The following is a 26,340-nucleotide window of genomic DNA, read 5'->3' on the forward strand; positions in this document are numbered from 1 at the left end:
ATTAGAACTAAAAAAGAGTTCAAGTTTCCTGGAGAAAGAGTAATATGCAAAAATCAGAACTGCTATACTATACTTCAGCAACAAACAATTAGAAACATGTAAACAGATATTGTTCAAAATAGCTATTAAAACAATGGAATAAATCAAACCAAAGGTGATTAAAAACCTTTAGGAGAAAACTACAAATTTTACTGAAGAGCATAAAATAAATGTAGGGATGGATATTCATACTTATGAATGGGAAACCTGAATACTACAAATATTAGGTGAGACTACTTATTGTTACATCTTTCTTGGTGGAAATAGCTCTCTGATGTGGCACTACCGGGCTCTCTCAACCCCTTTACTCCTCTACTAGGAGCAGAGTGACTTGATTGAAAAACTCAGGAAGATTAAACTGAGCATGTTTAGCTCCTGGCTTTCCTGTTTTGGGAAGGAATGTACTGCTACAGAAAGCCCTGTCTTCCTCCAGAAGAAGCTCTCCTCCTATGTGGAAAGAATTCAGTTAAATATTTCCTGTTACTGGGTGATCATGATTGCCTATTTCTGGAATCTGTTAGCAGGCCTATTTGGCTTTCTCATGAAGCTAAGCAAAATATTTTCACCTCTCAATCTGCCACTGTCATATTTGTCAATTTGTTCAGATGTTAGGTGACTATGAAGGTGCTGCTTATTTGATCCCTCCAAAGCCTCCAACAGGAAAAATAGCAGATTTCTCCCCAAATTAATTTATATATTTCTTGCAATTCCAAATAAAATGTCAATGAGACTGTCACATAACTTCAAAAGCTGTTTTCTAAAACTCATAGGAAGTGTAAATGGCCAAGAACAGCTGAGACGGTGAAGAGAGAAAAAGAGGAGAAGGAAGAAGGGAAGGAAAATTGGAGGTGATTTCTCTACCAGACACCAAGATTTAATATAAAACTTTAATAATTAACCAGCATAATATTGGCACAGGGATTGATAGTCCAATGAATGCAATTTAGAACCCTGAAACAGATTCTCTTATATATAACAATGGCAGATTATATTATCATCAGTTGGAAGAGGGCAGTGGTCAATAAATTGTGCTTGGATAACTGTCTATACATATGGAAACAGATAAATTCTCACATATAAAAACTGATTATATACAACTGTAAGTAAATTAACTGATAAATTTAAAAAGTAACATACTCACTGGATTGCCATAAACTGTAAGCTCTCTGAGAGAAGAGATACCATCAAGTTTTTCCAGTTCTGCCATATCCTATTCAAAAGTTAATCAGTAAATTACTATTTGGTTAGATCCAATATTTTTAAATATACACTGATTTGACACCAGTCAGAATGGCTAAAATTAACAAGTCAGGAAATGATAGATGTTGGTGAGGATGTGGAGAAAGGGGAAGCCTCCTACACTGTTGGTGGGAATGCAAGCTGGTGCAGCCACTCTGGAAAACAGTATGGAGGTTCCTCAAAAAGTTGAAAATAGAGCTACCATACAACCCAGCAATTGCACTACTGGGTATTTACCCCAAAGATACAAATGTAGTGATCCGAAGGGATACGTGCACTCTGATGTTTATAGCAGCAATGCTCACAATAGCCAAACTATGGAAAGAGCCAAGATGTCCATCGACAGATGAATGGGTAAAAAAGATGTGGTATATATACACAATGGAATATTATGCAGCCATCAAAAGGAATGAGATCTTGCCATTTGCAACAACGTGGATGGAACTGGAGGGTATTATGCTGAGCGAAATAAGTCAATCAGAGAAAGACAGGTATCATATGATCTCACTGATATGAGGAATTCTTAATCTCAGGAAACAAACTGAGTGTTGCTGGAGTGGTGGGGTGTGGGAGGGATGGGGTGGCTGGGTGATAGACATTGGGGAGGGTATGCGCTATGGTGAGTGCTGTGAATTGTGTAAGACTGTTGAATCATAGACCTGTACCTCTGAAACAAATAATACATTATATGTTAAAAAAAAAAAAGAAGATAGTAGGAAGGGAAAAATGAAGGGGGGGACTTGGAGGGGGAGATGAACCATGAGAGACAAACAGAGTTCTAGAGGGGAGGGGGGTGGGGGGAGGGTTAGCTTGGTGATGGGTATTAAGGAGGACACATATTGAATGGAGCACTTGGTGTTATACGCAAACAATGAATCATGGAACACTACATCAAAAAAAATTTGAATTATGTTACTTTTGTAATTAAAACATTTTAAAAATAGTACTTGTTATCTTAAAAAAAATACACTGATTTGAAGTAATCATATGGAAGTGTTGGATTATAGCTAGCTCATGACTGAATTCTCCAAAGTGAGCTTGAGTGACAAATTCTGTATTGTTAATTAAGGACAAATCTGTGTACTATTGATTCCAAATGCATGTGGAAAAACGGTAAATCCAGTCTAAATAATTTTAAACACAACCTTAACCATAAAGGAACATGCAATATTGAGTGGACTACATCCTGATATATTTTCTGGGAGTATATATAATTGAAAAACTATTTTTCTAGTTGAATGACTTGTCTTCACTACTGGATGGGGTTATTTATTATTACCTATTTAACACTAATGAAAGTTTGCAAATACATTTTAACTTTTGCAAAATAATTTTTTTAAATGCTATTTTTGACAAAATTTAGGTGACAAGCTCAACTTCAGTTTGCTGCTAGTTTATAATAATAAAATAGTTATTGATATGCTCCTATTCTTATTTGTAATGACAAGTAGACATAGGCAATTCATCAACAACTATAAAAAAATTTAGACCTATTTTAGACCATTTGGAAGTGGAATTTGATTAAAATGGCCGATCTTTACAATTTTGATCTTAGAAATGTCATAAAGGAGGACTTTGGAAAAGCTCTGACAGTCAATTATCTGTAGAGATATTATGCATTTGACCCACAGGTAGTTCCTGTCTGTGGAACCAAAGCCTGAATGGAAAGCATAGAAATGTGAAAAGTCTTTTCTCAATTATTTTCTCAAATTAAACAGAGTTTGGCAGTGTTCACTAGTGAAGTGTTTCTAATTAAAATGTTTGTTTCTCATGGAAGATGTTAATATGAGAAACTGTTAAATTTGTAGAGGATAATGCTGGTATAAAGAGATATCAAGAAAACAAATATGTTCATAATTGGGGAAGAGGGCTGATGACTTCCCATTTTAATATAAGGTATTTTTTTTACAATGGAGTGTTGGACTTACTTTCTAATGACTAAATTTGGCAAATTTTTAGGAATTTTGTGAGATGGTGTTTTAGCTTGAAATTGGCTATGGTGGAAGAAATTATACCATGGAAATTGACAAATGCTATTGATTAGGACTTTTTCCCCCTGCAGAGCAAGCCATTAAACATTAACCAGCACACCAATAGTTGTTACCTTTTGAGTACATTTTCAGGATAATCACTTATGGCAATCATGGTAATAGTTAGGCTTAGATTGGGGCCTTTCATTTAGGGCAAGAAATAGCAATGGACTATTTCCTGGAGTCGTTTCCAGCCTCAGGTGATTACTGAGATGTTTTAAAGTAGATACAGTTGTTTGATGCCAGATAGGGGAATCATTTAGATACAGGAACCAAATAGGACCGTAAAGCTGAATTAAATAACTCACCTTTCAGTTGTGTTTCTGGGATTCTATCTGCAAAGGCCCGACTATACGCAACAATTTTCCAAATCTACATTATGGGTCATGATAGCTAAGTGAAAAGCTTCACACTGAAATCTGTTGTCAAGGATATGCAGTTTATGAAAGATTTTAAAGTAGGTTAATGCAGGGCTGCATATATCTTCATTTGAAGTATTGTTTTCCTAATTTTTCTATGCCTTTCCCCTCCTATTCTAGAGGTCTTTATCAACCCAAGGGTTATAATCTGATTGCCCACTGTGGAAATTAATGCTGGTATCAGCCTACCCATGTTGGTATGAATCGAGAGAAAAAAAATCTCTCCCAAAAAGAAAATCTGAATAGAGAGTTAAGAATTTTGAAGAACATAATATTTTCAGTAGAATTAAACAGAATCTCCAACTCAACTTCTTATTCCTCTTAGTTAGTTTCCCAGCTAAATGTATGGTCATATTAAGGTACTGTAATATTAATAGTTAGAATAAGTTTGATGGTATAACGGTCAATCTAAATTCAAGGAAAAATACTATTTCGAGGATAAAAATAGACAATGGAGGGCTGATCATTAAATAATCAATACCCCTTCATTCCATGATGTATGTATAATTTCCCATGATTTATCATATAGGTTATCTATTAGCTATGTTAAATTTTTATAAAAATAACCTTGACTAGGCATTATCCTGCTTAAGATACTGGGGAGGAAGTTGTTACAACAGTGGATCTGCCATTCACTCTCTTCCTTTAGTGGGTTAGAAGGGTGGGGATGTGGGGCAGGGACACTCCTGGGGAAAAGCAAGTTACCTGGTCTAATCTCTTTGTAATTATGCTGGTAAATAGCTGTGCTGTCAAACAGACCAGTGATATTTACTAGGAAAAAGGTCCTTATTTATTTATTTTTATTTTATTTTATTTTATTTTAAAGATTTTATTTATTTATTCATGAGAGACAGAGGGAGAGAGAGAGAGAGAAGCAGAGGGAGAAGCAGGCTCCCAAGGAGCAGGGAGCCCGATGCGGGGCTCGATCCCAGGACCCTGGGACCATGACCTGAGCCGAAGGCAGACGCTTAACCATCTGAGCCACCCAGGCGCCCAGTCCTTATTTATGCAATACTCTTAGCAGGATCTCTCTGGTTAAGGACTGCTTATAGTAAATAAACCTACAACTATAGAATTATCAGGCATGGCTCCCTATAAAATATCATGTAAACTCAAGTGTAAAATGGAGGCATTTCATAAAGGAAACACTCCCTTGTTGTATGAGATCACTCACACAAAATCTCACTTGGAGATCTTATATTTTAATCTAAGCTAGAGAGTATACAGAAAGAAAGGACCTGAGAAGCCACAGGAATGTCCTAGACCCTGTGTATCCTTGAAATTATAGTAAAGCTTGATACTGGGTAAGATCTCCTATGCATGTTAAGTCCGATATGACAATCCTTTGTGTTAGTTAGCTTAGTTGCTATCACTGGAAAGATTTTTCCATAGGATTGCAATTTTCCCAATTTAGATTTCCTCTGGATAAAGCTTTGTTAGAATCATTGACAGTTTGGAAGGCTTTTCTCAGATGAATGTTGTTTGAATCCTGATTAATTGTATGCCATTTTTCTCTGTATGTATATTTCCTAGTTGCTATGTGGGACAGTGCTCATGATTTCCATCTAGCCTTGAATAGGCTTTTATATCACTCCAGAAAGGGCTTCCTGAACTCTAGTAGTAGAGCCACAAATACTGATTGCATAATTACTATGTACCAGGCACCAAGCTATATTCTGATATAAATGTGGCAAGATATACTTGGTCTCTGCTCTTGGGTGGAAGACCACATTTCATTTTGTCTTTGAGATTTGTCTTAGAGGTATGGGTAGAAGTAGTAAAAATGGTAAGAGGAGGGCTAACAGATCATCACCAAAACACTGAGAAATGTTAGGGCTGTGTAAGGTTATGTATACCTTTAACCCTCTTATCTGCATACTATATCAGGAGAGAGTCTGGGCAGGTTCATGTCAGACAGTGCCTTATGGAAATAGGTTGAATTCTGAGCAGGTAAAACTAAAGCAGGACCTTATCTAAGGGAAGCCTTGAGTGGGTAGAGATGGAATATTAAAGCCAAGTCAAGGTCCATTATCAGGAACTGATTCAAATGTTAGGTAGACTGAGGACAAATGCCAAGTTTAAAGGTCCAGAGGAAGTCTGGGATTGAGATGCAGAAAGAGCTTGGACCAAGAGCAGTCAAGAACAAGAGATCTCTTAGAGAGGACTGCTGAGAAGAGCTTAGAACGTTTAGAGCTAACTTTTTTTTAGCTGGTGTATGCATGTGGGTTGGTTGGGTTTATAAGTCTAGAAACAGAGTGGACATCTTTGCATCACAGACTATATGCCTCTGCTTCACAGAGTATTTACATGGCATATAAATAAGTTAACATGCTAGCGGAGTTTTCATTGGTGTGTTTGGAACCTTTATGTTTAGAGGAGTTAAATCTTGTAAATCTTGTAACAAACAAAATAATGTTACCTGGATTTTATTATATCCTAGGAAGAGTTTCTCTAGTTTTACCAAAGGTTGTAATTTGCTCAGCTCTCGTAGTCTGTTTTCTTCCAGGTGAAGTGCCAACAGAGAGCTTGGTTTGGCAAAGGCACTATCATTAAATGCTCTGATGCGGTTATGGTCCACTACCAATTCCTGAAGGACTACTAAATTGTCAAGCCCTTCAATTTGACTGATTTCATTCCCTGGAGAAACATAAGTCATGATATGTCAGGTGAGCCCAAACATTCTGAATAAAAGGTTACCTATCTTAAATATTTTTTATAAAATGCTTTTTTAAAAAGTAAAATATTAAAAAGAACATATTTCCAATGAGAAATAGAAATGTATTTATAGGAAGGTACCATCATTATCAAATAATATTTGGTAAAATTCCTCCTTTATGTTTGAAAGACAAAGATATGAAGTATACAATGTATGTAATTGACCCAATCTGTCTGTTCAGTAATTGAGTGCTAAAATAGTTGGTATTGACAAAAGTTAGATGTATAAAAGTGCTGCAGAAGATATACTTCCTGAGTATATCTGATTATTCTAATAGGTATTCAAATACGTATATTTAAATATTTATTAAAGTAAATGAATTGTGTTTTAAGTTGGAAGAATATACCTTAATAATGCTGTTCTTTCTCAACATATTTTTGCACAACAACCACATCAAAAAATTAAAAATGAATTAAGCACTCATTACATTCTTTGAAATCTCAATCCTTTCTTTATAATCTATGATTTCTCTTTTTTTAATTTTATTTTATTGCTATGTTAATCATCATACATTACATCATTTGTTTTTTATGTAGTGTTCCATGATTCATTATTTGTGTATAACACCCAGTGCTCATTGCAATACATGCCCTCTTTAATACCCATCACCAGGCTAACCCATCCCCCCACATCCCTCCCCTCTAGAACTCTCAGTTTGTTTCTCAGAGTCCATAGTCTCTCATGGTTTGTCTCCCCTCCACTTTCCCCCCTTCATTTTTCCCTTCCTACTATCTTCTTCCTTTTTTTTTTTTTTAACATATAATGTATTATTTGTTTCAGAGGTACAGGTCTGTGATTCAACAGTCTTACACAATTCACAGCGCTCACCATAGCACATACCCTCCCCAATGTCTGTCATCCAGCCACCCCATCCCTCCCACCCCCCTCCAGCAACCCTCAGTTTGTTTTCTGAGATTAAAAATTCCTCGTATCATTGAGATCATATGATACCTGTCTTTCTCTGATTGACTTATTTCTCTCTATTGTAGCAGTCAATAGCTTTGTAAGTATTAATGATAATGATAATTAATGAGAAGAGGACCCTTGAGTTGGCAAAATGCTTTTATATGTGTTTTCTACTAGAGTCTCAAGATAGGACAGGGAAAATATTATCATTTTTAATAATCAGAAAACTGAGGTCAGGAATTAAGTGACTTGCACAAAGATATAAAAGTGGTAACACCAGGCCTAACGTAGACCTTTACATCTTAAGCTCAGTGTTGCTTCTACTATACCATACTGTATTTCATTGACTATTCATCCTCCTTGTTTATTATGGGCTGAATTGTGACCCCCTCAAATTCACATGTTGAAGTCTTAACCCCTAGTACCTCAGAATGTGGCTGTATTTCGGGATAGGGTCTTAAAGAGGTAGCTATGGTTAAATGAGCTTTGGGGTGGGCTCTAATCCAGCATGACTGGTGTCCTTATAAGAAGATATTAGGACACAGATACACGTAGAGGGAAGATCATCTGAAGACACAGAGGCCATCTAATAAACCAAAAAGAGAGGGCCTCAGAACCAACCCTGCTGACATCTTGATCTTGGCCTTCTAGTCTCTAGAACTGTGAGGAAATAAATATGTTGTTTGAGCCGTCCAGCTTGTAGTGCTTTGTTATGGCAGCCCTAGCAAACTAATATATGACTGAATGTGCCATCCTGTGATCTTGAAATTCGTCTCCTTGAAACATAACATATTTCATCAAATTTAAGACTACAACAATTGTTGGGGCGCCTGGGTGGCTCAGTTGGTTAAACCGCTGCCTTCAGCTCAGGTCATGAATCCAGAGTCCTGGGATCAAGCCCCATTATCGGGCTCCCTGCTCATGCAGGAAGCCTGCTTCTCCCTCTGCCTGCCACTCCCCCTGCTTGTGCTCTCTCTCTCTCTCTCTCGCTATCTCTCTCTCTGTGTCAAATAAATTAAATAAAATCTTTAAAAAAAAAGACTACAACAATTGTTAAGATATGTCAGTATTTTATGTGTACTAAGAAAGGAAAAAAATTGGTTAGGTAAACTATGACATGCTATCAATTAATACATGCCAGATTTCAGATATGTTAAAAATATAAGAAGCGAGTATCTCAAAATTGGTGAACTATGGTAAATTTACCTTTTTTGGTTCTATTCTTATGGCGAAGTTTAAACATCAGAACCTTCAATAAAATTGCTCACAGAAATAAATCACAGACTTTGAAACTTTACCAGAGCCTTGCTTGTAAATGAAAAAAGTTTATTCAAGTCAGATTGAGAAAAGTGTCTCTGTTGTGTTAATATATTAACTTTCACGAAATTATGTCTTTAGACTATTGCTTTTAATATTTTAAAGCCAGTGGTATAAAAATTATACATAATAGTTTCAAGTGCTGAATAATGTCTGCCATAGCATATTTTTGGCCACTACTCATTTTAGAATGTTCATTAAACATGTTTAAGAAAGAAAACTCCAAAACAACTATGCTGAATGTGATTTCAGGAATATTAGATTTCTTTCTTTCTTTTTTTAAAGATTTTATTTATTTATTTGACAGAGAGAGAAAGAGAGAGAGCACACTAACAGGGGGGAGCAGGAGAGGGAGAAGCAGGCTCCCCACTGAGCAGGGAGCCCTGTGTGGGGCTTGATCCCAGGACCCTGGGATCATGACTGGAGCCCAAGGCAGATGCTTAACTGACTGAGCCACCCAGGCACCCCTACATTTCTTTATCTAGGAGCATTTACCATTGTTTGAAAAACACCCACTTAAGACTTAACTAAACAGTTAAATTTTAGATAAATTTGACCTCTAATCCTTAAGATTCTAACTTGCTTCCCTACAGCCTCACTCTGCCCTTCCCCAAAGACTCCACTTTGCCCATCTTCTTGCAAATTTAACACAATAGGTGAAATGTAGGTTCATAAGCTCTCTCTTGTGGACCTTGGCATGGCCTCATCTTATCACTGCTTACATTTGTGTACTCTCCTACAGCTTTTGCTCTCTGGCCCTTTTAGATTGATCTCAGAATTATTTCCTCCTGTTTGGTCTTTAACCTAACTCACCTCTTTATAAACCTCCAAATATATTCATAACCTCACTAGCCACCTTTTGACTTCTTACCTTCTTTTTAGGGACAAGCTCTTTGAGTATGCAACCTCTGTCTGTTGCCTTTACTGCCTATCCAACCACTTCTCTCTACATTGTTTTCACTTTGAGTTTTGCTCTACCCACATTTCCAAATCTGATCCTCTGACAGTTGCCAGTGATCTTCTTTTTGTAGAATCCAGTTTTCTTTAAAAAAATCCAACATTTTTTTAAAGGTCTCATTCTTTCCATTATTTGACTTTGAGGCCATTCATCATTTCTTTTTCTGACATTTAGAGTCTGCATTTCTTGGTTTTCTTTCAAAATTTCTTGTATGACTGCTTTGCTGGTTCTTTTTTCTCCAGCCTTCTTAATGCTGGGTCAGGGGCATAATGGGATGTATATATGGGGGTATGTCTCCACACCTCTTTTGGCCTTTCATTCTTTGTCTATGCTTATTTTCTAAGTAAGCACATACACTTACTGTCACCTCCTTTGGTATAATTCCAAAATACACAATTCTAGTACTAACCTTTGGTCTATTATAACACAAGCTCACCATTCCCTATTGCAAATTAGCAACCTTCCCCAATGACTTTATCTAGCTTTAGTACCTCCTTTTGCCCAATCTCCTAATGAAATAATGAAAACATCTTGAACTATTTTTCTTCTACTTATCTGTCTAATTAGTCACTAAGTCCTAATATTTCCTTCTTTTAAAATGCATTTTGGAGTCACCTTTTGCTCACCCTTCCCACTGACACCATTCTAGCCCAGACCCTTTTTATGTCATTTGTGTTGGGTAGAAAATGGACCCCAAATAGCCAGAGGAATGTTGAAAAGCAAAACAAAGCTGGTGGCATCACAATTCCGGACTTTAAGCTCTTTTTACAAAGCTGTCATCATCAAGACAGTATGGTACTGGCACAAAAACAGACACATAGATCAATGGAACAGAATAGAGAACCCAGAAATGGACCCTCAACTCTATGGTCAACTAATCTTTGACAAAGCAGGAAAGAATGTCCAATGGAAAAAAGACAGTCTCTTCAACAAATGGTGTTGGGAAAACTGGACAGCCACATGCAGAAGAATGAAACTGGACCATTTCCTTACACCACCCACAAAAATAGACTCAAAATGGGTGAAAGACCTAAATGTGAGACAGGAATCCATCAAAATCCTTGAGGAAAAAAAAAATCCTTGAGGAGAACACAGGCAGCAACCTCTTCGACCTCAGTCACAGCGACTTTCCTAGACACATTGCCAAAGGCAAGGGAAGCAAGGGCAAAAATGAACTATTGGGACTTCATCAAGATAAAAAGCTTTTGCACAGCAAAGGAAACAGTCAACAAAACCAAAAGACAACGGACAGAATGGGAGAAGATATTTGCAAATGACATATCAGATAAAGGGCTAGTATCCAAAATCTATAAAGAACTTACCAAACTCAACACCCAAAAAACAAATAATCCAATCAAGAATGGGCAGAAGACATGGACAGACATTTTTCCAAAGAAGACATCCAAATGGCCAACAGACACATGAAAAAGTGCTCAACATCACCCGGCATCAGGGAAATCCAAATCAAAACCTCAGTGAGATACCACCTCACACCAGTCAGAATGGCTAAAATTAACAAGTCAGGAAATGACAGATGTTGGCAAGGATGCGGAGAAAGGGGAACCCTCCTACACTGTTGGTGGAAATGCAAGCTGGTGCAGCCACTCTGGAAAACAGTATGGAGGTTCCTCAAAAAGTTGAAAATAGAGCTACCCTATGACCCAGCAATTGCACTACTGGGTATTTACCCCCAAGATACAAATGTAGTGATCCGAAGGGGTACATACACCCTAATGTTTATAGCAGCAATGTCCACAATAGCCAAACTATGGTAAGAGCCAAGATGTCCATCAACAGATGAATGGATAAAGAAGATGTGGTGTACATATATATATAATGGAATATTATGCAGCCATCAAAAAACCCCCACGAAATCTTGACATTTGCAACGATGTGGATGGAACTAGAGGAGATTATGCTAAGTGACATATGTCAGTCAGAGAAAGACAATTATCATATGATCTCACTGATATGAGGAATTTGAGAAACAAGACAGAGGATCATAGGGGAAGGGAGGGAAAAATGAAACAAGATGAAATCACAGAGGGAGACAAACCATAAGAGACTCTTAATCTCAGGAAACAAATTGAGGGTTGCTGGAGTGGAGGGGGGTGGGAGGGATGGGGTGGCTGGGTGATGGACATTGGGGAGGGTATGTGCTATGGTGAGTGCTGTGAATTGTGTAAGACTGATGAATCACAGACTTGTACCCCTGAAACAAATAATACATTATATGTTAATAAAAAATTAAAAAAAAAAAAAGAAAATGCATGTGCTTTGAAGTCAGACAGAGCTGTGTTTGACTCTGCACCACACCATCCACTGGTGTAAACTTAGGCAAATTGTTTAACCCTACTGAGATTTAATTTCTTTTTTTTGTAAAATGCATATAAAATTATTTACCATGTTGAGTTGCTGTGAAGGTTGAATGAGATAATCCTTGTAGACAAATACCTTTCCTAATGATTCAATAAATAATAGCCCTAATTGTCAGTCAACTGCCTCTTTCCCTGCATGAGACTCTTCCATTTTGATTTGCCACGCTAGCCATGGCAAGAGAACACACTCCCCTTTTACGTTATTAGATTTAAATAGACTTTCCAGGAGTAGGTTGTCTGCCTTTTTTGTATGTCCCTGTATCTTTTCAAAGATCTGTCATGGTTGTACTCAATTTCTTGTTCTTTTAAGGCTTAAGTCTCTGTGTTTTTGATGCAACTCACAGTACCTTTGATAGGCAAAAAGATGCATTAAACTTTTTAAAAATATGGTCTAGAAAAGGCTGTGTTTCAGAAAAAAGTTATCACACTCAGATCAACCATACAAAAATCTCCCCATGTATCTCAATAATGCATCTTCCAACCTTTCTTCTATGTCATTAAATAATTATTGTTAGGCTAATGTTCCAAACTGTTTTTTCCTCATTCCACTTTTCTAAAGATTTACAACTCCTACCCATTTTCAACTGCAAAATGAGCATTCTGCATCAAACTGATTATGTTCAGAGGCTTTATAACTCTCTCAGAGAACTGCATACTCTGTTTTTATCAGGTTGGTCCCTTTTCAAAAGTTGGCCCACAGACACCACAATCATGCTTTTGTGACTCTTCTCCTCCCCACTACTTGCAAAAATATTGGTCATGCTCAACCTCAATCTAAATTTTATCAGTCATTCAAAAAGTCCTCTATGTGTTTCAATTTCTCTAAACTTCTGTTGCACTTAAATTAGTAACACATAATTACTCAGAACTAATTCATCTTTCTTTCAGTATATCTTCACAGGTAGATATTGAATTACTTTAGAGCAAGGATCTCAACTATATATAATTACAATAATATAGTGTTTCTGTATATTTCTTAGTACTTAGCCCAATTTTGGGTTTAATAAGTACTTGTGAATTACCGAGTTGTTACTTTCTATTGGTTTTTTAATTGAACATGATGTAAAAGTATATTATGATATAATATCATATATAACCCCAGAACATTGCATTTTCTAGGGCTAGAAATACAATATTCTGTAGCCCTAGAATATTGCATTTACATTATTTGCATAAATAACCCAAGAAAAACCCATTTGTGATTACTGAAATATTTTTATCAGTCTGTTTTAAGTAATGTTGATGCTAATATTTGTTTATTAAAACAGTATTATCAAATCAATTTTTAATAATAAAGACTTACACATTGACAGTGCTGCTACTCACCCTGTAGAAAGAGGAATTTTAAATTTCTTAGTCTGTTAAGCTGTAGCTGAATTAAATTACAAATCCCATTGTAGCCCAAATGAAGCACTTCTAAACTGTGCATTATTGGAGGCAGATTTTCACTGCTCATTGTATCTCTGAAATACACACATAAGTTTGAGCCCATAAATTTAATTTCAAATTAGCTATATCATAAAAAATCTGATATTTACTTACTATAAGTTGAAGTTTAAAAAAATTAATTTACTAGTAAATCAGAATTTAACTATAATGTTATCTCTTTGTATTTTATATAATAATCACTTTTTATTCTTTAAAATATTTTTATATGGTAAAGAACAAAGTACAGAAAGAGTTATTTGAAATGAAAAGCAAGTTCTAGCACAATCAGTCAAGAAAAAGAAAAAAAGATGCATCCACATTGGAAAAGAATAAGTAAAACTGTCTTTATTTTCAGATGACATGATTTTATATTTAAAAAATCCTAAGGAATTCACCAAAAAACTATCACTGCACTAATAAATGAGTTCAGCAAGATTAATATACAAAAATTAATTGAATGTCTCCACATCATCAATAAACTAAGAATGAAATTAAGAATTCTACTCACAATAGTATAAAAAAGAACAAAATACTTCAGAAAAATTTAACAAAAGTAGTGTAAAATGTATACACAGAAAACTATAAAACATTGTTGAGATAATGATTATGTAAGTGGAGAAATATTTTACATTCATGGATTAGAAGACTCAATATTACTAAAATAGCAATTCTCCCCAAACTGATCAATTGATTCAATGCAATCTCCATTAAAAGTCCAGCAGGATTTCCCCCAACCCCCAAAAATTTCTTATTTATAAGAAAATATAAAAAACTCAGAATATTCAAAACAATATTTATTTATTTATTTTTTATTATGTTATGTTAATCACCATACACTACATCATTAGTTTTTGATGTAGTGTTCCATGATTCACTGTTTGTGTATAACACCCAGTGCTCCATTCAGTATGTGCCCTCTTTAATACCCATCACCAGGCTAACCCATTCCCCACCCCCTCCCCTCTAGAACCCTCAGTTTGTTTCTCAGAGTCCATAGTCTCTCATGAAAAAGTTGGGAGGGTTTATAATCTCTGATTTCAAAACTTTTAAGCTGCAGTAATCAAACTAGTCTGGTACTGGCAAAAGGGCAGACAGATCAATGGTCTATAATAGAGAGTCCAGGAATAAATTTTTACATTTATGGTCAATTGATTTTCAACAAAGATACCAAGGCAATTCAATGGGGGAAAGGGAAAGGATGTGGGACAAATGGATATCCACATGCAAAAAGATGAATTTAGAACTAACATTTTACCTCATAATATACACAAAAATTAACTCAGAATGGATCTTAGTCCTAAATGTAAGAGAAAAAAACATAAAACTTTTTGAATAAAACATGAGAAAATATTTGTGACATTAGGTTAGGCAAAGAGTTGTTAAGTACAATACCAAAATCACAATCTGTAAGAGAAAAAGTTGATGACACCATTTAAGAAAATGAAAATATAGTCATTGAGAGAAAATGCTTATAAATCAATGAGATGCCACTTCAAATCCACTGAAATGGTTGTAATAAAAAAGATAATAAGTATTGGTGAGGATGTGGAGAAATTAGAATCTTCATAAACTCTTATTAGTAATGTAAAATGGTACAAGCACTTTGGAAAACAGTTTGGTAGTTTCTTAAAAAGTTAAACATGAAATTACCATATGACCCAGAATTTCGCTCCTAAGTTTCTACCCAAGAGAAATGAAAACATAAGTGCTCGCAAATACTTCTACACAAATGTTTATAGCAGCATTATTAATACTAGACCCAAGATGGAAGCAATCCAAATGTCCATCACCTGGTGAATGATGGATAAACAGAATACGGCATATCCATCCAATGGAATACCCAACATATTCAGCAATAGAAAAGAATGAACTACTAACAGATGTTATAACATAGATAAACCTCAGAAACATTATGCCAAGTGTAAGAAGTCAGATACAAAAGACCATATATTATATGATTCTGTTTAGAGGCAATGTCTAGAAAATACAACTCTATGGAAAGTGGATTAGTGGTTTCTTGGAGCTAGAACTGGGAAAGGGAACTGACCGCAAATAGACATGACAGATCTTTTTGGTGTGTGATAGAAATGTTCTAAAAGTGTATTGTAATAGTTGTACAACTATAAATTTGGGGAAAATTATATACCTAAAGTGAGTGAATATGGTATGTAAACTGTACTTCAGTAAAGCTGTTGAAAAATATGAATAGTCCCAATATAAAGGATATGTATAAATGAAATATTCATAGCAGCTTTAATCAAACGAGGCTCAAACTGGAAATAACCCAAATGCTCATCAACAATAAGTGAATAAACAATTTGTCACATCATCTATAATGGTATACTATTCAGCAGTAAAATGAAATGAATTACTGACACTTGAAACAACATAGATAATTTGCATACAACAATGAATCATGGAACACTACATCAAAAACTAATGATGTAATGTATGGTGATTAACATAACATAAAAAAAAAGGAAGCCTAAAAAAAAAAAAAGAAAGAAACAACATAGATGAATCTCAAAAGAATTATGCTAAATGAAAGAAGCCAGACACAGAAGACTCCTTACAATCATAAGTAATTCTAGAACAATGCAAAAAACCCAATAGTGATAGAAAGCAGATCAGTGGTTGTTTCTAGGGGCCAGGGTGTGAGGGAGGGGATTGCAAAAGATGTAAGGTAGGTTTTTGGGATGGGAATAGTTTGTACCTTGACTGCAGTAATGGTTATATGACTGAATACATTTGTCAAAATTCATTAAACTGTACACTTAAATCGGTGAATTTTAGTATACGTAAATTATACTTCAATAAATGTGGATGAAAACACAACTCTTCTTTGGGATAACTGGAATGAAAATATTCCGTGTTGAAGATATGTATATCTCTTTGTGTTCTACCAGAAATGTGTCTGAAGGTGGGAGGTATGTCATCTTCTTTGTTGTTGTTGTTTTTTTTAAGATTTTATTTATTTATTTGAAAGAGAGAGAATGAGAGACAGCACAAGAGGGAAGATGGTCAGAGGGAGAAGCAGACTCCCCGCTGAGTGGGGAGCCCAATGTGGGACTCGATCCTGGGACTCCAGGATCATGACCTGAGCTGAAGACAGTCGCTTAACCAACTGAGCCACCCAGGTGCCCTGTCATCTTCTTTGTAAAGTATCTTTTCCATTGGTGCTGGAGCAATAAATGACCAGATAAATAATTTAGAAACACAAACAAAACAAATGTTAAAAGAAACCTAAGTCCATGCTACTGGGTAATGAGTTCTTTTGTGGGGTGATGAAAACACTTTAGAATTAGATGGTCATAGTGGTTGGATAACTTTGTGTATATATGAAAATAATTGCCAAATTTACATACAGGGTGAGGTTATGGTATGTGAATTGCATCTTAATTAAAAAAAACATTACACATACAAGATCTTCTCATTTTCTTTTTTTCTTTACAATATGGGTATGAAATGGAGGAAGCAGGGAAAAAGCAATGACAAAGGACTATTTTGAGTATCTTTTTATTTGTGACTTTTTTATTGGCATGTGGCTATTAAATAAGTATTAAAGTGAGAGAAATGTATGTTACTGCTATCACTAAAGCAGTAGTGATAGCAAAAACCTGCTTTTTAAACTTCCAACCAAAATTTTTTATAATTGTGAAGAAAAGAATAGTAACCTGTTTATTTTTGAAGTTCCTTGTTGTCCGTAGCCACTTGAAGGCACTTTCTGGTGGAGTAGCTGTCTGTTGGTCAAGTGAGTCTGAGGTTTTACTCTGGGCATGATGGATTCAATATGATTATAATTGAGGCATAAGACCTATGGAAAGAACACCTTATTAATTAGACATTTAAATATGAAAACTGCTGTATATATATTTTTGGTTTGAGATTATCAACCTCCTAAAAACTATTAGGATGGTATAGATAAAACTTGGTCTATACAACATAATTTAATGATATATCAGTGTTAAAAATGACATAAATTTTTATATCCCAAATGGTCTGGACTTGACTTTAAATGTGTTTTTTATAATCTGACTTGCTGGGAAATTATAAGATTTCAAACAAAATAATGGAGACCCTAGAAAGCTGCTCAAGTTCTCAATCTGCACTCCTGACTTCTTCAAGCTTGATATGGTTGAAATAATTCTTTAGTTGGAGAGATCACCATTTCCTTATGTTTAAAAGGCCTTTGTAGATAGCTCAGCCAAAGGTATAGGACAGGAGGCAATAAGACTGCTTTGAGAACCTCAGTATCCTCCAATTTCATTCCATACCCATTCACTGTAGAGGCACTCTTCCATCCCATCTCCTACTGCAGAGTAAGAGTTACAGCTTACAAGACAATCATATAAAACTGAGGTCAACCAAAATAATTTTGGAAAGTAATGCTTTTTCTTGCTTGGTGAAAAAAACCTTTAGGAATAATTTCTCTTCCTTAGTAATATAAAAATACATTTTAATCCTAAGTAAAGAAGATTACAACTTGCATTGAAAACCTTGAAAGAAAAAAAATCTGTGAATGACTCACCTTCACATTAGGCAGATAGATTAATCCACTGAATGAGGTAAGATTATTGTTTTGTAGATTCACATTACATACATTTCTAAATTGGTCAACTGGAATCAAATCCACAGTTCTGAATTTAGATAAATACAGTCATAATTTTAATAGGAAAATTATGTAGGTGAATCATTCATGTACAATCCCAAAAACAATTTAAAAATAACTCATCTGACAAATGCTGTGAAAAAAATTACCTTAGTGTGAAATGTATGGGTCAAATAATTGGATAAATATATGTTTTTGTTGGACACTTATATAAGAAAATGACATAGAATTTGATTGCTTTTAAAAATGTCCATTACCACATAAACATAGCACTATCACAAAGGAAACTTTTAAAATAAACATCTCCAATTTCTTTATAAGTTTACATACATGTTCATGAAATTGTAGTGCAGTTGATATAGTAAATCATAAGATTTTTCAGGTTATATGCTGCAGAGGATATATATGAAACACATTATTTCCGAAATACCAGGAAGAGTTTAGGGATGGAAAAGAAAAGGAAAAAGAAAGCAGGTGAGGTCTTTGAAAAAAAAAAAGTTCTATGCAATCTCCTGAAAACTTTTATGGCATTCCACCTTGTAAGGATGCTTTGGTAATTAAAAAGAATTCTTGATTCCTAGTCCATAGCTTTACAACTGTTCCACCTTCCTTTGAGCCATGATAGAGAAGAGTATAAAGCTAAATTACCTTGCCTTAACCACTTCTTTAAACAAATCTAAACCCTGTAGTTATGATTATGACATATTTTATCCATTAATAAGTCATTTGTTCAATATATTTTTATTAGTATTTTCCAAGTACAGACAATGTGTTTGGAAAGGCTACAACAAATATGAAAACATATTGTCTCTGCCCTCATGAAATGGAATCCAGAAAAATTAAAACAAAGAAGGAGAGTGGATATAATAGAGTTAGATGTAGTGGCATTTTAGGGAAAGAAACACTGATCTGGGGAAGTCAGGAGTCACTTCACAGTGAACACAGTGGAGAAAGATATTAGAATGAGCCTTGGAGAATTTATAGGCGTTTGTCGGGCAAATTAGAAAGAGTTCCAGGTAGTGGAACAAGTACAAGCAAAGGCAGAAACAGAATCATAGCATCTTGTGATTGAGATTAAGGAACTAGAACATTTTAGAACTTCTGGAGCATAAAGAGTAATGAGCACTAAAGGTAAGGATTACAAGAGATAAAAGTAGGTAATTAAAGAGTCTTCTATGCAATACAAAGAAATTTTACATTTTATTCTGTAGACGGTGGAAAGCCACTGATAAATGTTGAGAAGGGAAGTGATCTTAATCTCAGGAACAAACTGAGGGTTGCTGGAGTGGTCGGGGGTGGGAGGGATGGGGTGGCTGGGTGATGGACATTGGGGAAGATATGTGCTACGGTGAGCGCTGTGAATTGTGTAAGACTGTTGAATCACAGATCTGTACTTCTGAAACAAATAACACAACATATTTTAAGAAAAAAGAAAAAGAAGAAGATAGCAGGAGAGGAAGAATGAAGGGGAGTAAGTCAGAGAGGGAGACGAACCAGGAGAGATGATGGACTCTGAAAAACAAACTGAGGTTTCTGGAGGGGAGGAGGGTGGGGGGATGGGTTAACCTGGTGATGGGTATTGAGGAGGGCACATTCGGCATGGAGCACTGGGTGTTATGAACAAACAATGAATCATGGAACAGTACACCAAAACAAATTATGTAATATATGGTGATTAACATAACAATAAAAAATCTAAAAAAAAAACTTGCATCTTAGAAGGCAGTATGGATGGATAATAAATGGATTTGCAGGGAAGGTTATGAAACACAAAAAACCAAAACTATCACCAAGAGAGTTTCTAAAATAGTTCATTTCCCCAACCTAGGCCAGTGGTAGTGACTATGGAAAGAAGAGGGGAATTATGAGACATACTTAATATGGACTCTGTAGAACATGGTGATCAATTACAAATGGAGGACAAAGGAGAGAGAAATGACCCTTAGATTTTTGGCTTGGGCAACAATAACCGGTGGATGTTGTCTTCTTGATGCTATCTAAAGAGCAACTCAATATTCACGTAAAGAGCTCAGGTTTGGGCTAAATTTAAAGGGCCATCATATAAATTAAATATATGGCTAAAGATGTCTGTCTGTGAAGAGTACAGAATAAGAAAAAGAGAGGAGAGAAAAGAATTTATTTGCCAGGACAGTGAGAAAAATAGCATCAGAGGAATGGTGGCAATAGCAGCCAGACTGCATTGGGTTAGAGCAATATGATGACATTTTATTTTTTATTTTGTTAAGATTTACTTACTTATTTTAGAGAAAGAGAGAGAGAGAGAGCAAGCAGGGGAAGGAACAGAGGGGTAGGGAGAAGGACAGGGAGAGAAGCAGACTCCCCGCTGAGCATGGAGATGTAGGGCTCGATCTCAAGACCCTGAGAATATGATGACATTTTAAATCATAGTGTGTGATAATGTATTTCAAAGAGTGGTGAAGTTAGCATGAGATTTTGAAGTAGGGAAGATGATTTTCTGAATTATTGTTTATATCTGGATAACGTGTATTAAATTATAAACCTTAGAAAATGACATTACATATTTAACTATAGTATCAAAAAGCATATAATAAAATGATTGTACCTGATGGATGATGAAGTCCAATTTAGTTCTTGCATTTGGGTGAAGTTTGAATGTCCTTGTCGTTCTGCAATCATGTCAGAAGTAAGTCTGCCACCAAACAAATCTTTTGCACACTCAGTCTCTGGTGGTTCCTATATATAAGGACGTTTAGAAAGTGATGTCTTCTCTTGCAGATGACTAAATGACATTAATTCTTTGATTTTAGGTCAAAATGGAGTGGACTTATTTCTCCCTATTCCTCCTACTAAGCACAGCCTAAATTCTTACACATTATATATAAAATAAACATAAAGGAGACTGAAAGGTTCAGAGAAGAAGACCAGCTAGGGACCTGGGGACCTGAGGAATGGTGGTGAGTTCCCTGGCATATTATTGTGATTTATAATAAAAATATATTTAGACTTTATCCACTGTTCCTGGCCTTGTCATATGGTTAGGCAGGAGAACAAGGGAAACCTGGCCTATTGAAAGGATGGGCAGATATCCCTGTATGCTCACTTAAAGTGGACACCTGGGTTTATGAAATAGGTGGACACTGGGGGCTCTACAGCAATGCAGAGATGGTCTGAATGTAGACATATTTGTCTTGCACCCTCTGAGGCACAAAATGCAATAAGTACTGTTCTGTCTGCCAGCAAAAGAGACTGAGACTGCAGATGACCATGTGGCAGATTTCCCTGGTGGGAAGGCCTTGAACATAGCTGGCAAGTCAGACTGATTCTGGTAGCCCTAAGGGGCTACAAAAGGGTCTTGACAGAAATAAATACTGACTCTGGACTGGGTTTTGCTTACCCAGTGGTAAATGTAAATGCTCAGAGTGCTATAAAAGAACTGGGACAGAAGATATCATGCCAATTTAGATAGCTGACTGTTCTTTTTTCAGACAAAGGAACACACTTGACGGCCCATAATGTCCGACAATGGGCATTAAGATATCCTCCTTAAGAGTAATAGCTTGATAGAGAATTGGAATGAGCAATTAAAACATTGGTTGTCTAAAATAGGAAGATAAAAGCATGATAAAAGCCTTCATGAGAATGCTCACACAGTGTAAACATGAGTGGGGCTAAAGAAATGTCCATAGATTTCTCTGTTTTTCTGCTGGCTGTGGGGAAAATGCTGTTATGGCTATGCAATTCTTGGTAAGGGAAGATGATGCTCATATACCACTATTCTTTTTGTTCTTCCCCACATCACCTCAACTTTTGTTTCCTACCTGATCATAGGACCATGGCTACAACTATAAGTGCTGGAAACAGGGATGATTCCTAAAGAAGAAACTATAACTATGTTTTTAAACCTTATGTCAGAATTCCTAAGTGCCTGATGGGGATGGGTTTTACCTTCACCCCATCTGACAAAATTGGGTTTAACAGTGAATGTAGCTATATTGTCTGAGGGCAAAAACAGCCCACTGCTAGTCCTGCACCTATATAATCTCACCTTATCTGAATGGGAGTGGACTTGCTAAACTAGTAAGTGAGGTACTTGCTAAACTAATATTGTTGTCTACAATCTAGACCAGCACAATGACCCAGCCTATTGTCCCTTCCAAAGGTGGTGTCCCTTCCATTTATATCCAATTATACCATTGGGTATAAATGGAAAGAAGAAGAAATATGGGTAAAGGAATTAATAAATAGGTTATATAGTGAAGGAAATCCAATGTTATATTAACAGTTCAAAAGAGGCTTAGAGCAAGAGTTGCTATCAATTGATGAATGGATAAAGAAGATGTGGTATATATATATATATATATATATATATATATATATATATATATATATACAATGGAATATTGCTCAGCCATAAAAAAGAATGAAATCTTGCCATTTCCAATGACATGGATGGAGCTAGAATGTATTATGCTAAGTGAAATAAGTCAGTTAGAGAAAGACAAATACCATATGATTTCACTCATATATGGAATTCAAGAAACAAAACAGATGAACATAGGGGAAGAAAAGAAAAAAAAAAGAGAGGGAGGTTGCTCCAGAGCCATAAAGATGAAAACAGTGTCTTGTTATTCATAACGAGCTTCTTTCAACCACACTGAGTTTATGTTAAAAGGTGACTTTTAGAAAGTCCCTAAGGATGGGGGCTGTTTGCCAGGGGAGCCAACTATGATTAGAGGGTTGGAACTTTCAGTCCCACTCCCTGATCTCTGGAGAAGGGAGAAGGGCTAGAGGTTGAATCAGTCACCATTGGCCCCTGATTTAATCAGCCATACCTACATAGTGGAGCCTCCATAAAAACCCAAAAGGAGGGGCTTCACAGAGCTTCAGGTTGGTGACCACGTGGAGATGCTTGGAAAAGTGCTTTGCTCAGAGAGAGCATGGAAGCTCGGTGCCCCCTCCTGTATACCTTGCCCTATGCCTCTCTTTTATATGGTTGTTTCTGAGTTTTATATCCTTTTATAATAAATCAGTAATCTAGTAAGCAAATGTTTTCCTGAGTTCTGTGAGCTGCTCTAGCAAATTAATCAAATCCGAGAAGACGGTCATGGAAACTTTTTATAGCCGGTTAGTCAGAAGCGTAGGTGCCAACCTGGACTTGTGATTGGTGTCTGAAGTGGGGTCAGGGGCAACAGTGTGGGACTGAGCCCTTAGCCTGTGGGATCTGAACCTATCTCCAGATAGATGGTGTAAGAATTCAGCTGAATTCTGGGTCAGAGAATTGCCTATATGTGGAAAACCCACACATTTGGTGTCAGAAGTGTTGTGATTACAGTGCAGTGTGAGAGTAAAGGAAACACACAGACATGGGTTTTCCTTTACATCTGGGTTTTCTTTTTGCTTCATATACGTGGGACTTGGTGCTGGAGACACCAGAAACTCAGAAAACGAGAGAAAACAAAAATTCACATAAACACCTGCCCTATATAGTCAAAAGACTAGGAAAGGCCTAGTCTAACAAGCCAGAAAACCTTTAGACAATAATGGGTCTACTCTAACCAAGTGCCATGGAATAAATTGTGGTGCCATCTACACCTGTACAAGCAGAATGGGAGCAGAGACTTCCCCTCTTGCCCTGGCGGAACAAGGCACCTATCATTCCTTTGCTGAGTGAGCAGCATGGACCTTCATCCTCTCCCAGCAGTAATGCACGCCCCCCCACAAGCGTTACTAGAGAATACTTGGGCAGCCTGTTCCACTTCCACCCAGTAATAATGGCGGAGCATGCATGAGGCACTTCTGACTGGGAAGAGGAAATGAGTCAGGATGAGTCCGTGGAGGCCTATGGACTGTGAGCTTCTACCCTAGCCTAGCAGGTAAGAAATCATGTACCTCCAGGTTGTCAACAGAGGCCAGGTGGGAGAATTTGGACCTCTACCTTCCACCTGACAACAACATCGCCTTACTTACAGTGACTAGGGACACTGACATACCATTTTTTTGTTCAAATATATTTTGCCTAAATTTTTCTAGGAAATAGGAAGCTGGTTTTAGGCCCAAGAGAATGGTAGGGCTCCAGAACAGTTTTCTATCCTGTCTCAGAAAATTGTACTCTTTAAGTTGTTAGGCACTGAATTTAGTGGGTACAACTGTAAGCAGCATCTTTCCTTTCCTGTCACCTCAATTTAGACAGGAATTGGCTAAAGGAGAAAATTTTAAAACCCAGATCTAAAATGTGTTTGGGAGACCTAGATTGGGTATCATACTAGTGAGAAGGCAAAGTTCAAAATGATTATGGCCTATGGATATATGAATATGAATTGGACCAAATGCTATGAGTCATAAAACAGCTTACAATTGAGATTCCATCCAAAGCTTTCAGTTCTGGAAGATGAAATATTACAAACAACCGGTAGTTTTCTTGATTCCATACAATAATATTTCCATACATGTCAAGAATGACCAGGTTGCATAAACCCTGGGTAATAAAAACACATACATGTAAAGCTATATCTATATATCCCTATCTCTCTCTGTCTCTACCTCTATCTACCTACCTATACACATATACATACACACATATACATACACACATATATGTAGTAGATATATACTCCAGCAAGTTTTTTTCCCCTTAAGAGTTTAACCATCGTTGAATTTTAATATTTGAATTACTTTATCATTTCATAGTGATTTCAGTGTACATTTAGTGATACACATAGTGATTTAAGTATACATTTTATTGCAAGAGTTATCCTTGCAGACCAGTAAGTTCTAATTTTGTACACTATTTCAGTGGTATATGTTAAATGATCAGAATCTCTTTTAGGATGCTGCTGCTAAATGTATTGCTATCAGTAGTAAAGACATGGAGGGAACTTTGCTAAGTTTAAAACCATATGCTTTGTTTATGGAATACTGTCCTATTAAATAGTATGCATGTGTGTCTATAGATGTAACAAGAATGAAAAACACTGCCTTCTGATGAGGGATAAAACTGATGTGATCCTATCTTCTGAGAGAGTGGCAGAATTCATCTTAAGGGAAAATGTGCTTTCTTATTAGATAGGATATTTTGATATGCCTTTGTTGTGCAGGAAGAGCCCAGAGGAGATGTGGATGGGAGAGGTTAAGACAAGCAGGAGTAACACTACTCTGCATCATGATGTAAAATGGTTTATTTTGTTGCTGCTATCATTGATTAGGTTGCCTCTGCAGCTTTAGAAGAAGTAGTTATATTGAGGGAGTAGGAAGGGGAAGACTGAACACAAGGAAAGATAGGAAACGGACATAAGTTTTTGGTAGAGGGTAAAATCCTAGCGATACGGTATCAGCAAAAGAAAGAGGCCATCATGAGAGTCCCAGTTCTAGGGAATGGCCATTGAACTTTAGAAACAGTGAAGTCACACAATGCATTTGAAGTGAATTCCTATTCTGTGCTGTAGTAAACCTCCATTTTATTCAAATCTTCAGAAAAGCCTATTATACAGTAGCCTTGACTTAAACGTTTCATTGGGAGAATTAAAGAGGACAAAGCTAGGCAAAGTTGGCCAGAAAGAGTTGGAGTCACCAGTAAGAACAAGTAAGTGAGAGATAATCAAAAGTTCCTCTGAGAAGAGGAAATGTTAAAGACTCTTACTCCCCAACCAGATTGGGGGATCCTTGGAAATACTGAGGAAGGCACCGGCTAGTGGGGCTTGAATATTTTATTTGTACTTAAAAAAAAATTGCCCTAGTAGGTTGTCAACTTGGGGACATTATGGTTACATATACATATGTTTTTATGTATGCATAAATTGAATGCAAGTACATTTTAGTAAACCTTGTTATTCTTGACTTTTATTTTGTTTATATTTTTCTATATTTTCCAAATCCTATACATTGAACATGCACTATTTTCATAATATAAAGAAATAATACGTATTTTAAAAAACAAAAACATTACCACCCTAGATAGTCACCTTTAAATTGTAGATCTCCTGATTGAGAGCAATATAGTTATTGCTTATGTATAATTCAACCAGAGTAACAGCTTTTAGTAAACCACTCAATGAAGTGATTCTGTTGTTCTCAAGAGAAAGGGAGTGAAGATGAAGCAAGTTATCAAATGTATGTTTTTCCAAACCAGTTAGAAGATTATTATTTATGCTGAGGCGAGTTAATTTAGTCAGCTTGGAAATGCCTAGAAAAATAAGTAAATTCAAGAAAAGATTCAGATAGCACTGAAAAGTTAATTAAAAAAAAACAACTCACTGGCTGTTTTACTCTTTACAGACTCTGCAGCATTAACTATCATTGTTTTAGCTTTTGTTTAAGAAGGAT

The 26,340-nt window shown here is 36.2% G+C and overlaps 1 protein-coding gene across 1 annotated transcript in view; it reads right to left on the bottom strand.

Moving 5' to 3' along the window:
- The window catches only part of LRRC9 (leucine rich repeat containing 9), a 97,407-nt gene that overhangs the window by 11,168 nt on the left and 59,899 nt on the right, over nucleotides 1-26,340 (bottom strand). The window contains exons 21-28 of the mRNA XM_028101043.2: nucleotides 25,980-26,200; nucleotides 24,374-24,496; nucleotides 20,624-20,754; nucleotides 17,959-18,067; nucleotides 17,105-17,244; nucleotides 13,329-13,465; nucleotides 6,147-6,364; nucleotides 1,181-1,249 (exon numbers count right to left, since the gene is read on the bottom strand). Coding sequence (XP_027956844.2) covers nucleotides 1,181-1,249; nucleotides 6,147-6,364; nucleotides 13,329-13,465; nucleotides 17,105-17,244; nucleotides 17,959-18,067; nucleotides 20,624-20,754; nucleotides 24,374-24,496; nucleotides 25,980-26,200 — 1,148 coding nt within the window. The remainder of the gene's footprint in view (nucleotides 1-1,180; nucleotides 1,250-6,146; nucleotides 6,365-13,328; nucleotides 13,466-17,104; nucleotides 17,245-17,958; nucleotides 18,068-20,623; nucleotides 20,755-24,373; nucleotides 24,497-25,979; nucleotides 26,201-26,340) is intronic.

Source organism: Eumetopias jubatus, unplaced genomic scaffold, assembly GCF_037043125.1.
Source record: "Eumetopias jubatus isolate StellerSeaLion01/CBP00866 unplaced genomic scaffold, mEumJub1_p1.0 scaffold_7, whole genome shotgun sequence".
Lineage (NCBI taxonomy): Eukaryota > Metazoa > Chordata > Mammalia > Carnivora > Otariidae > Eumetopias > Eumetopias jubatus.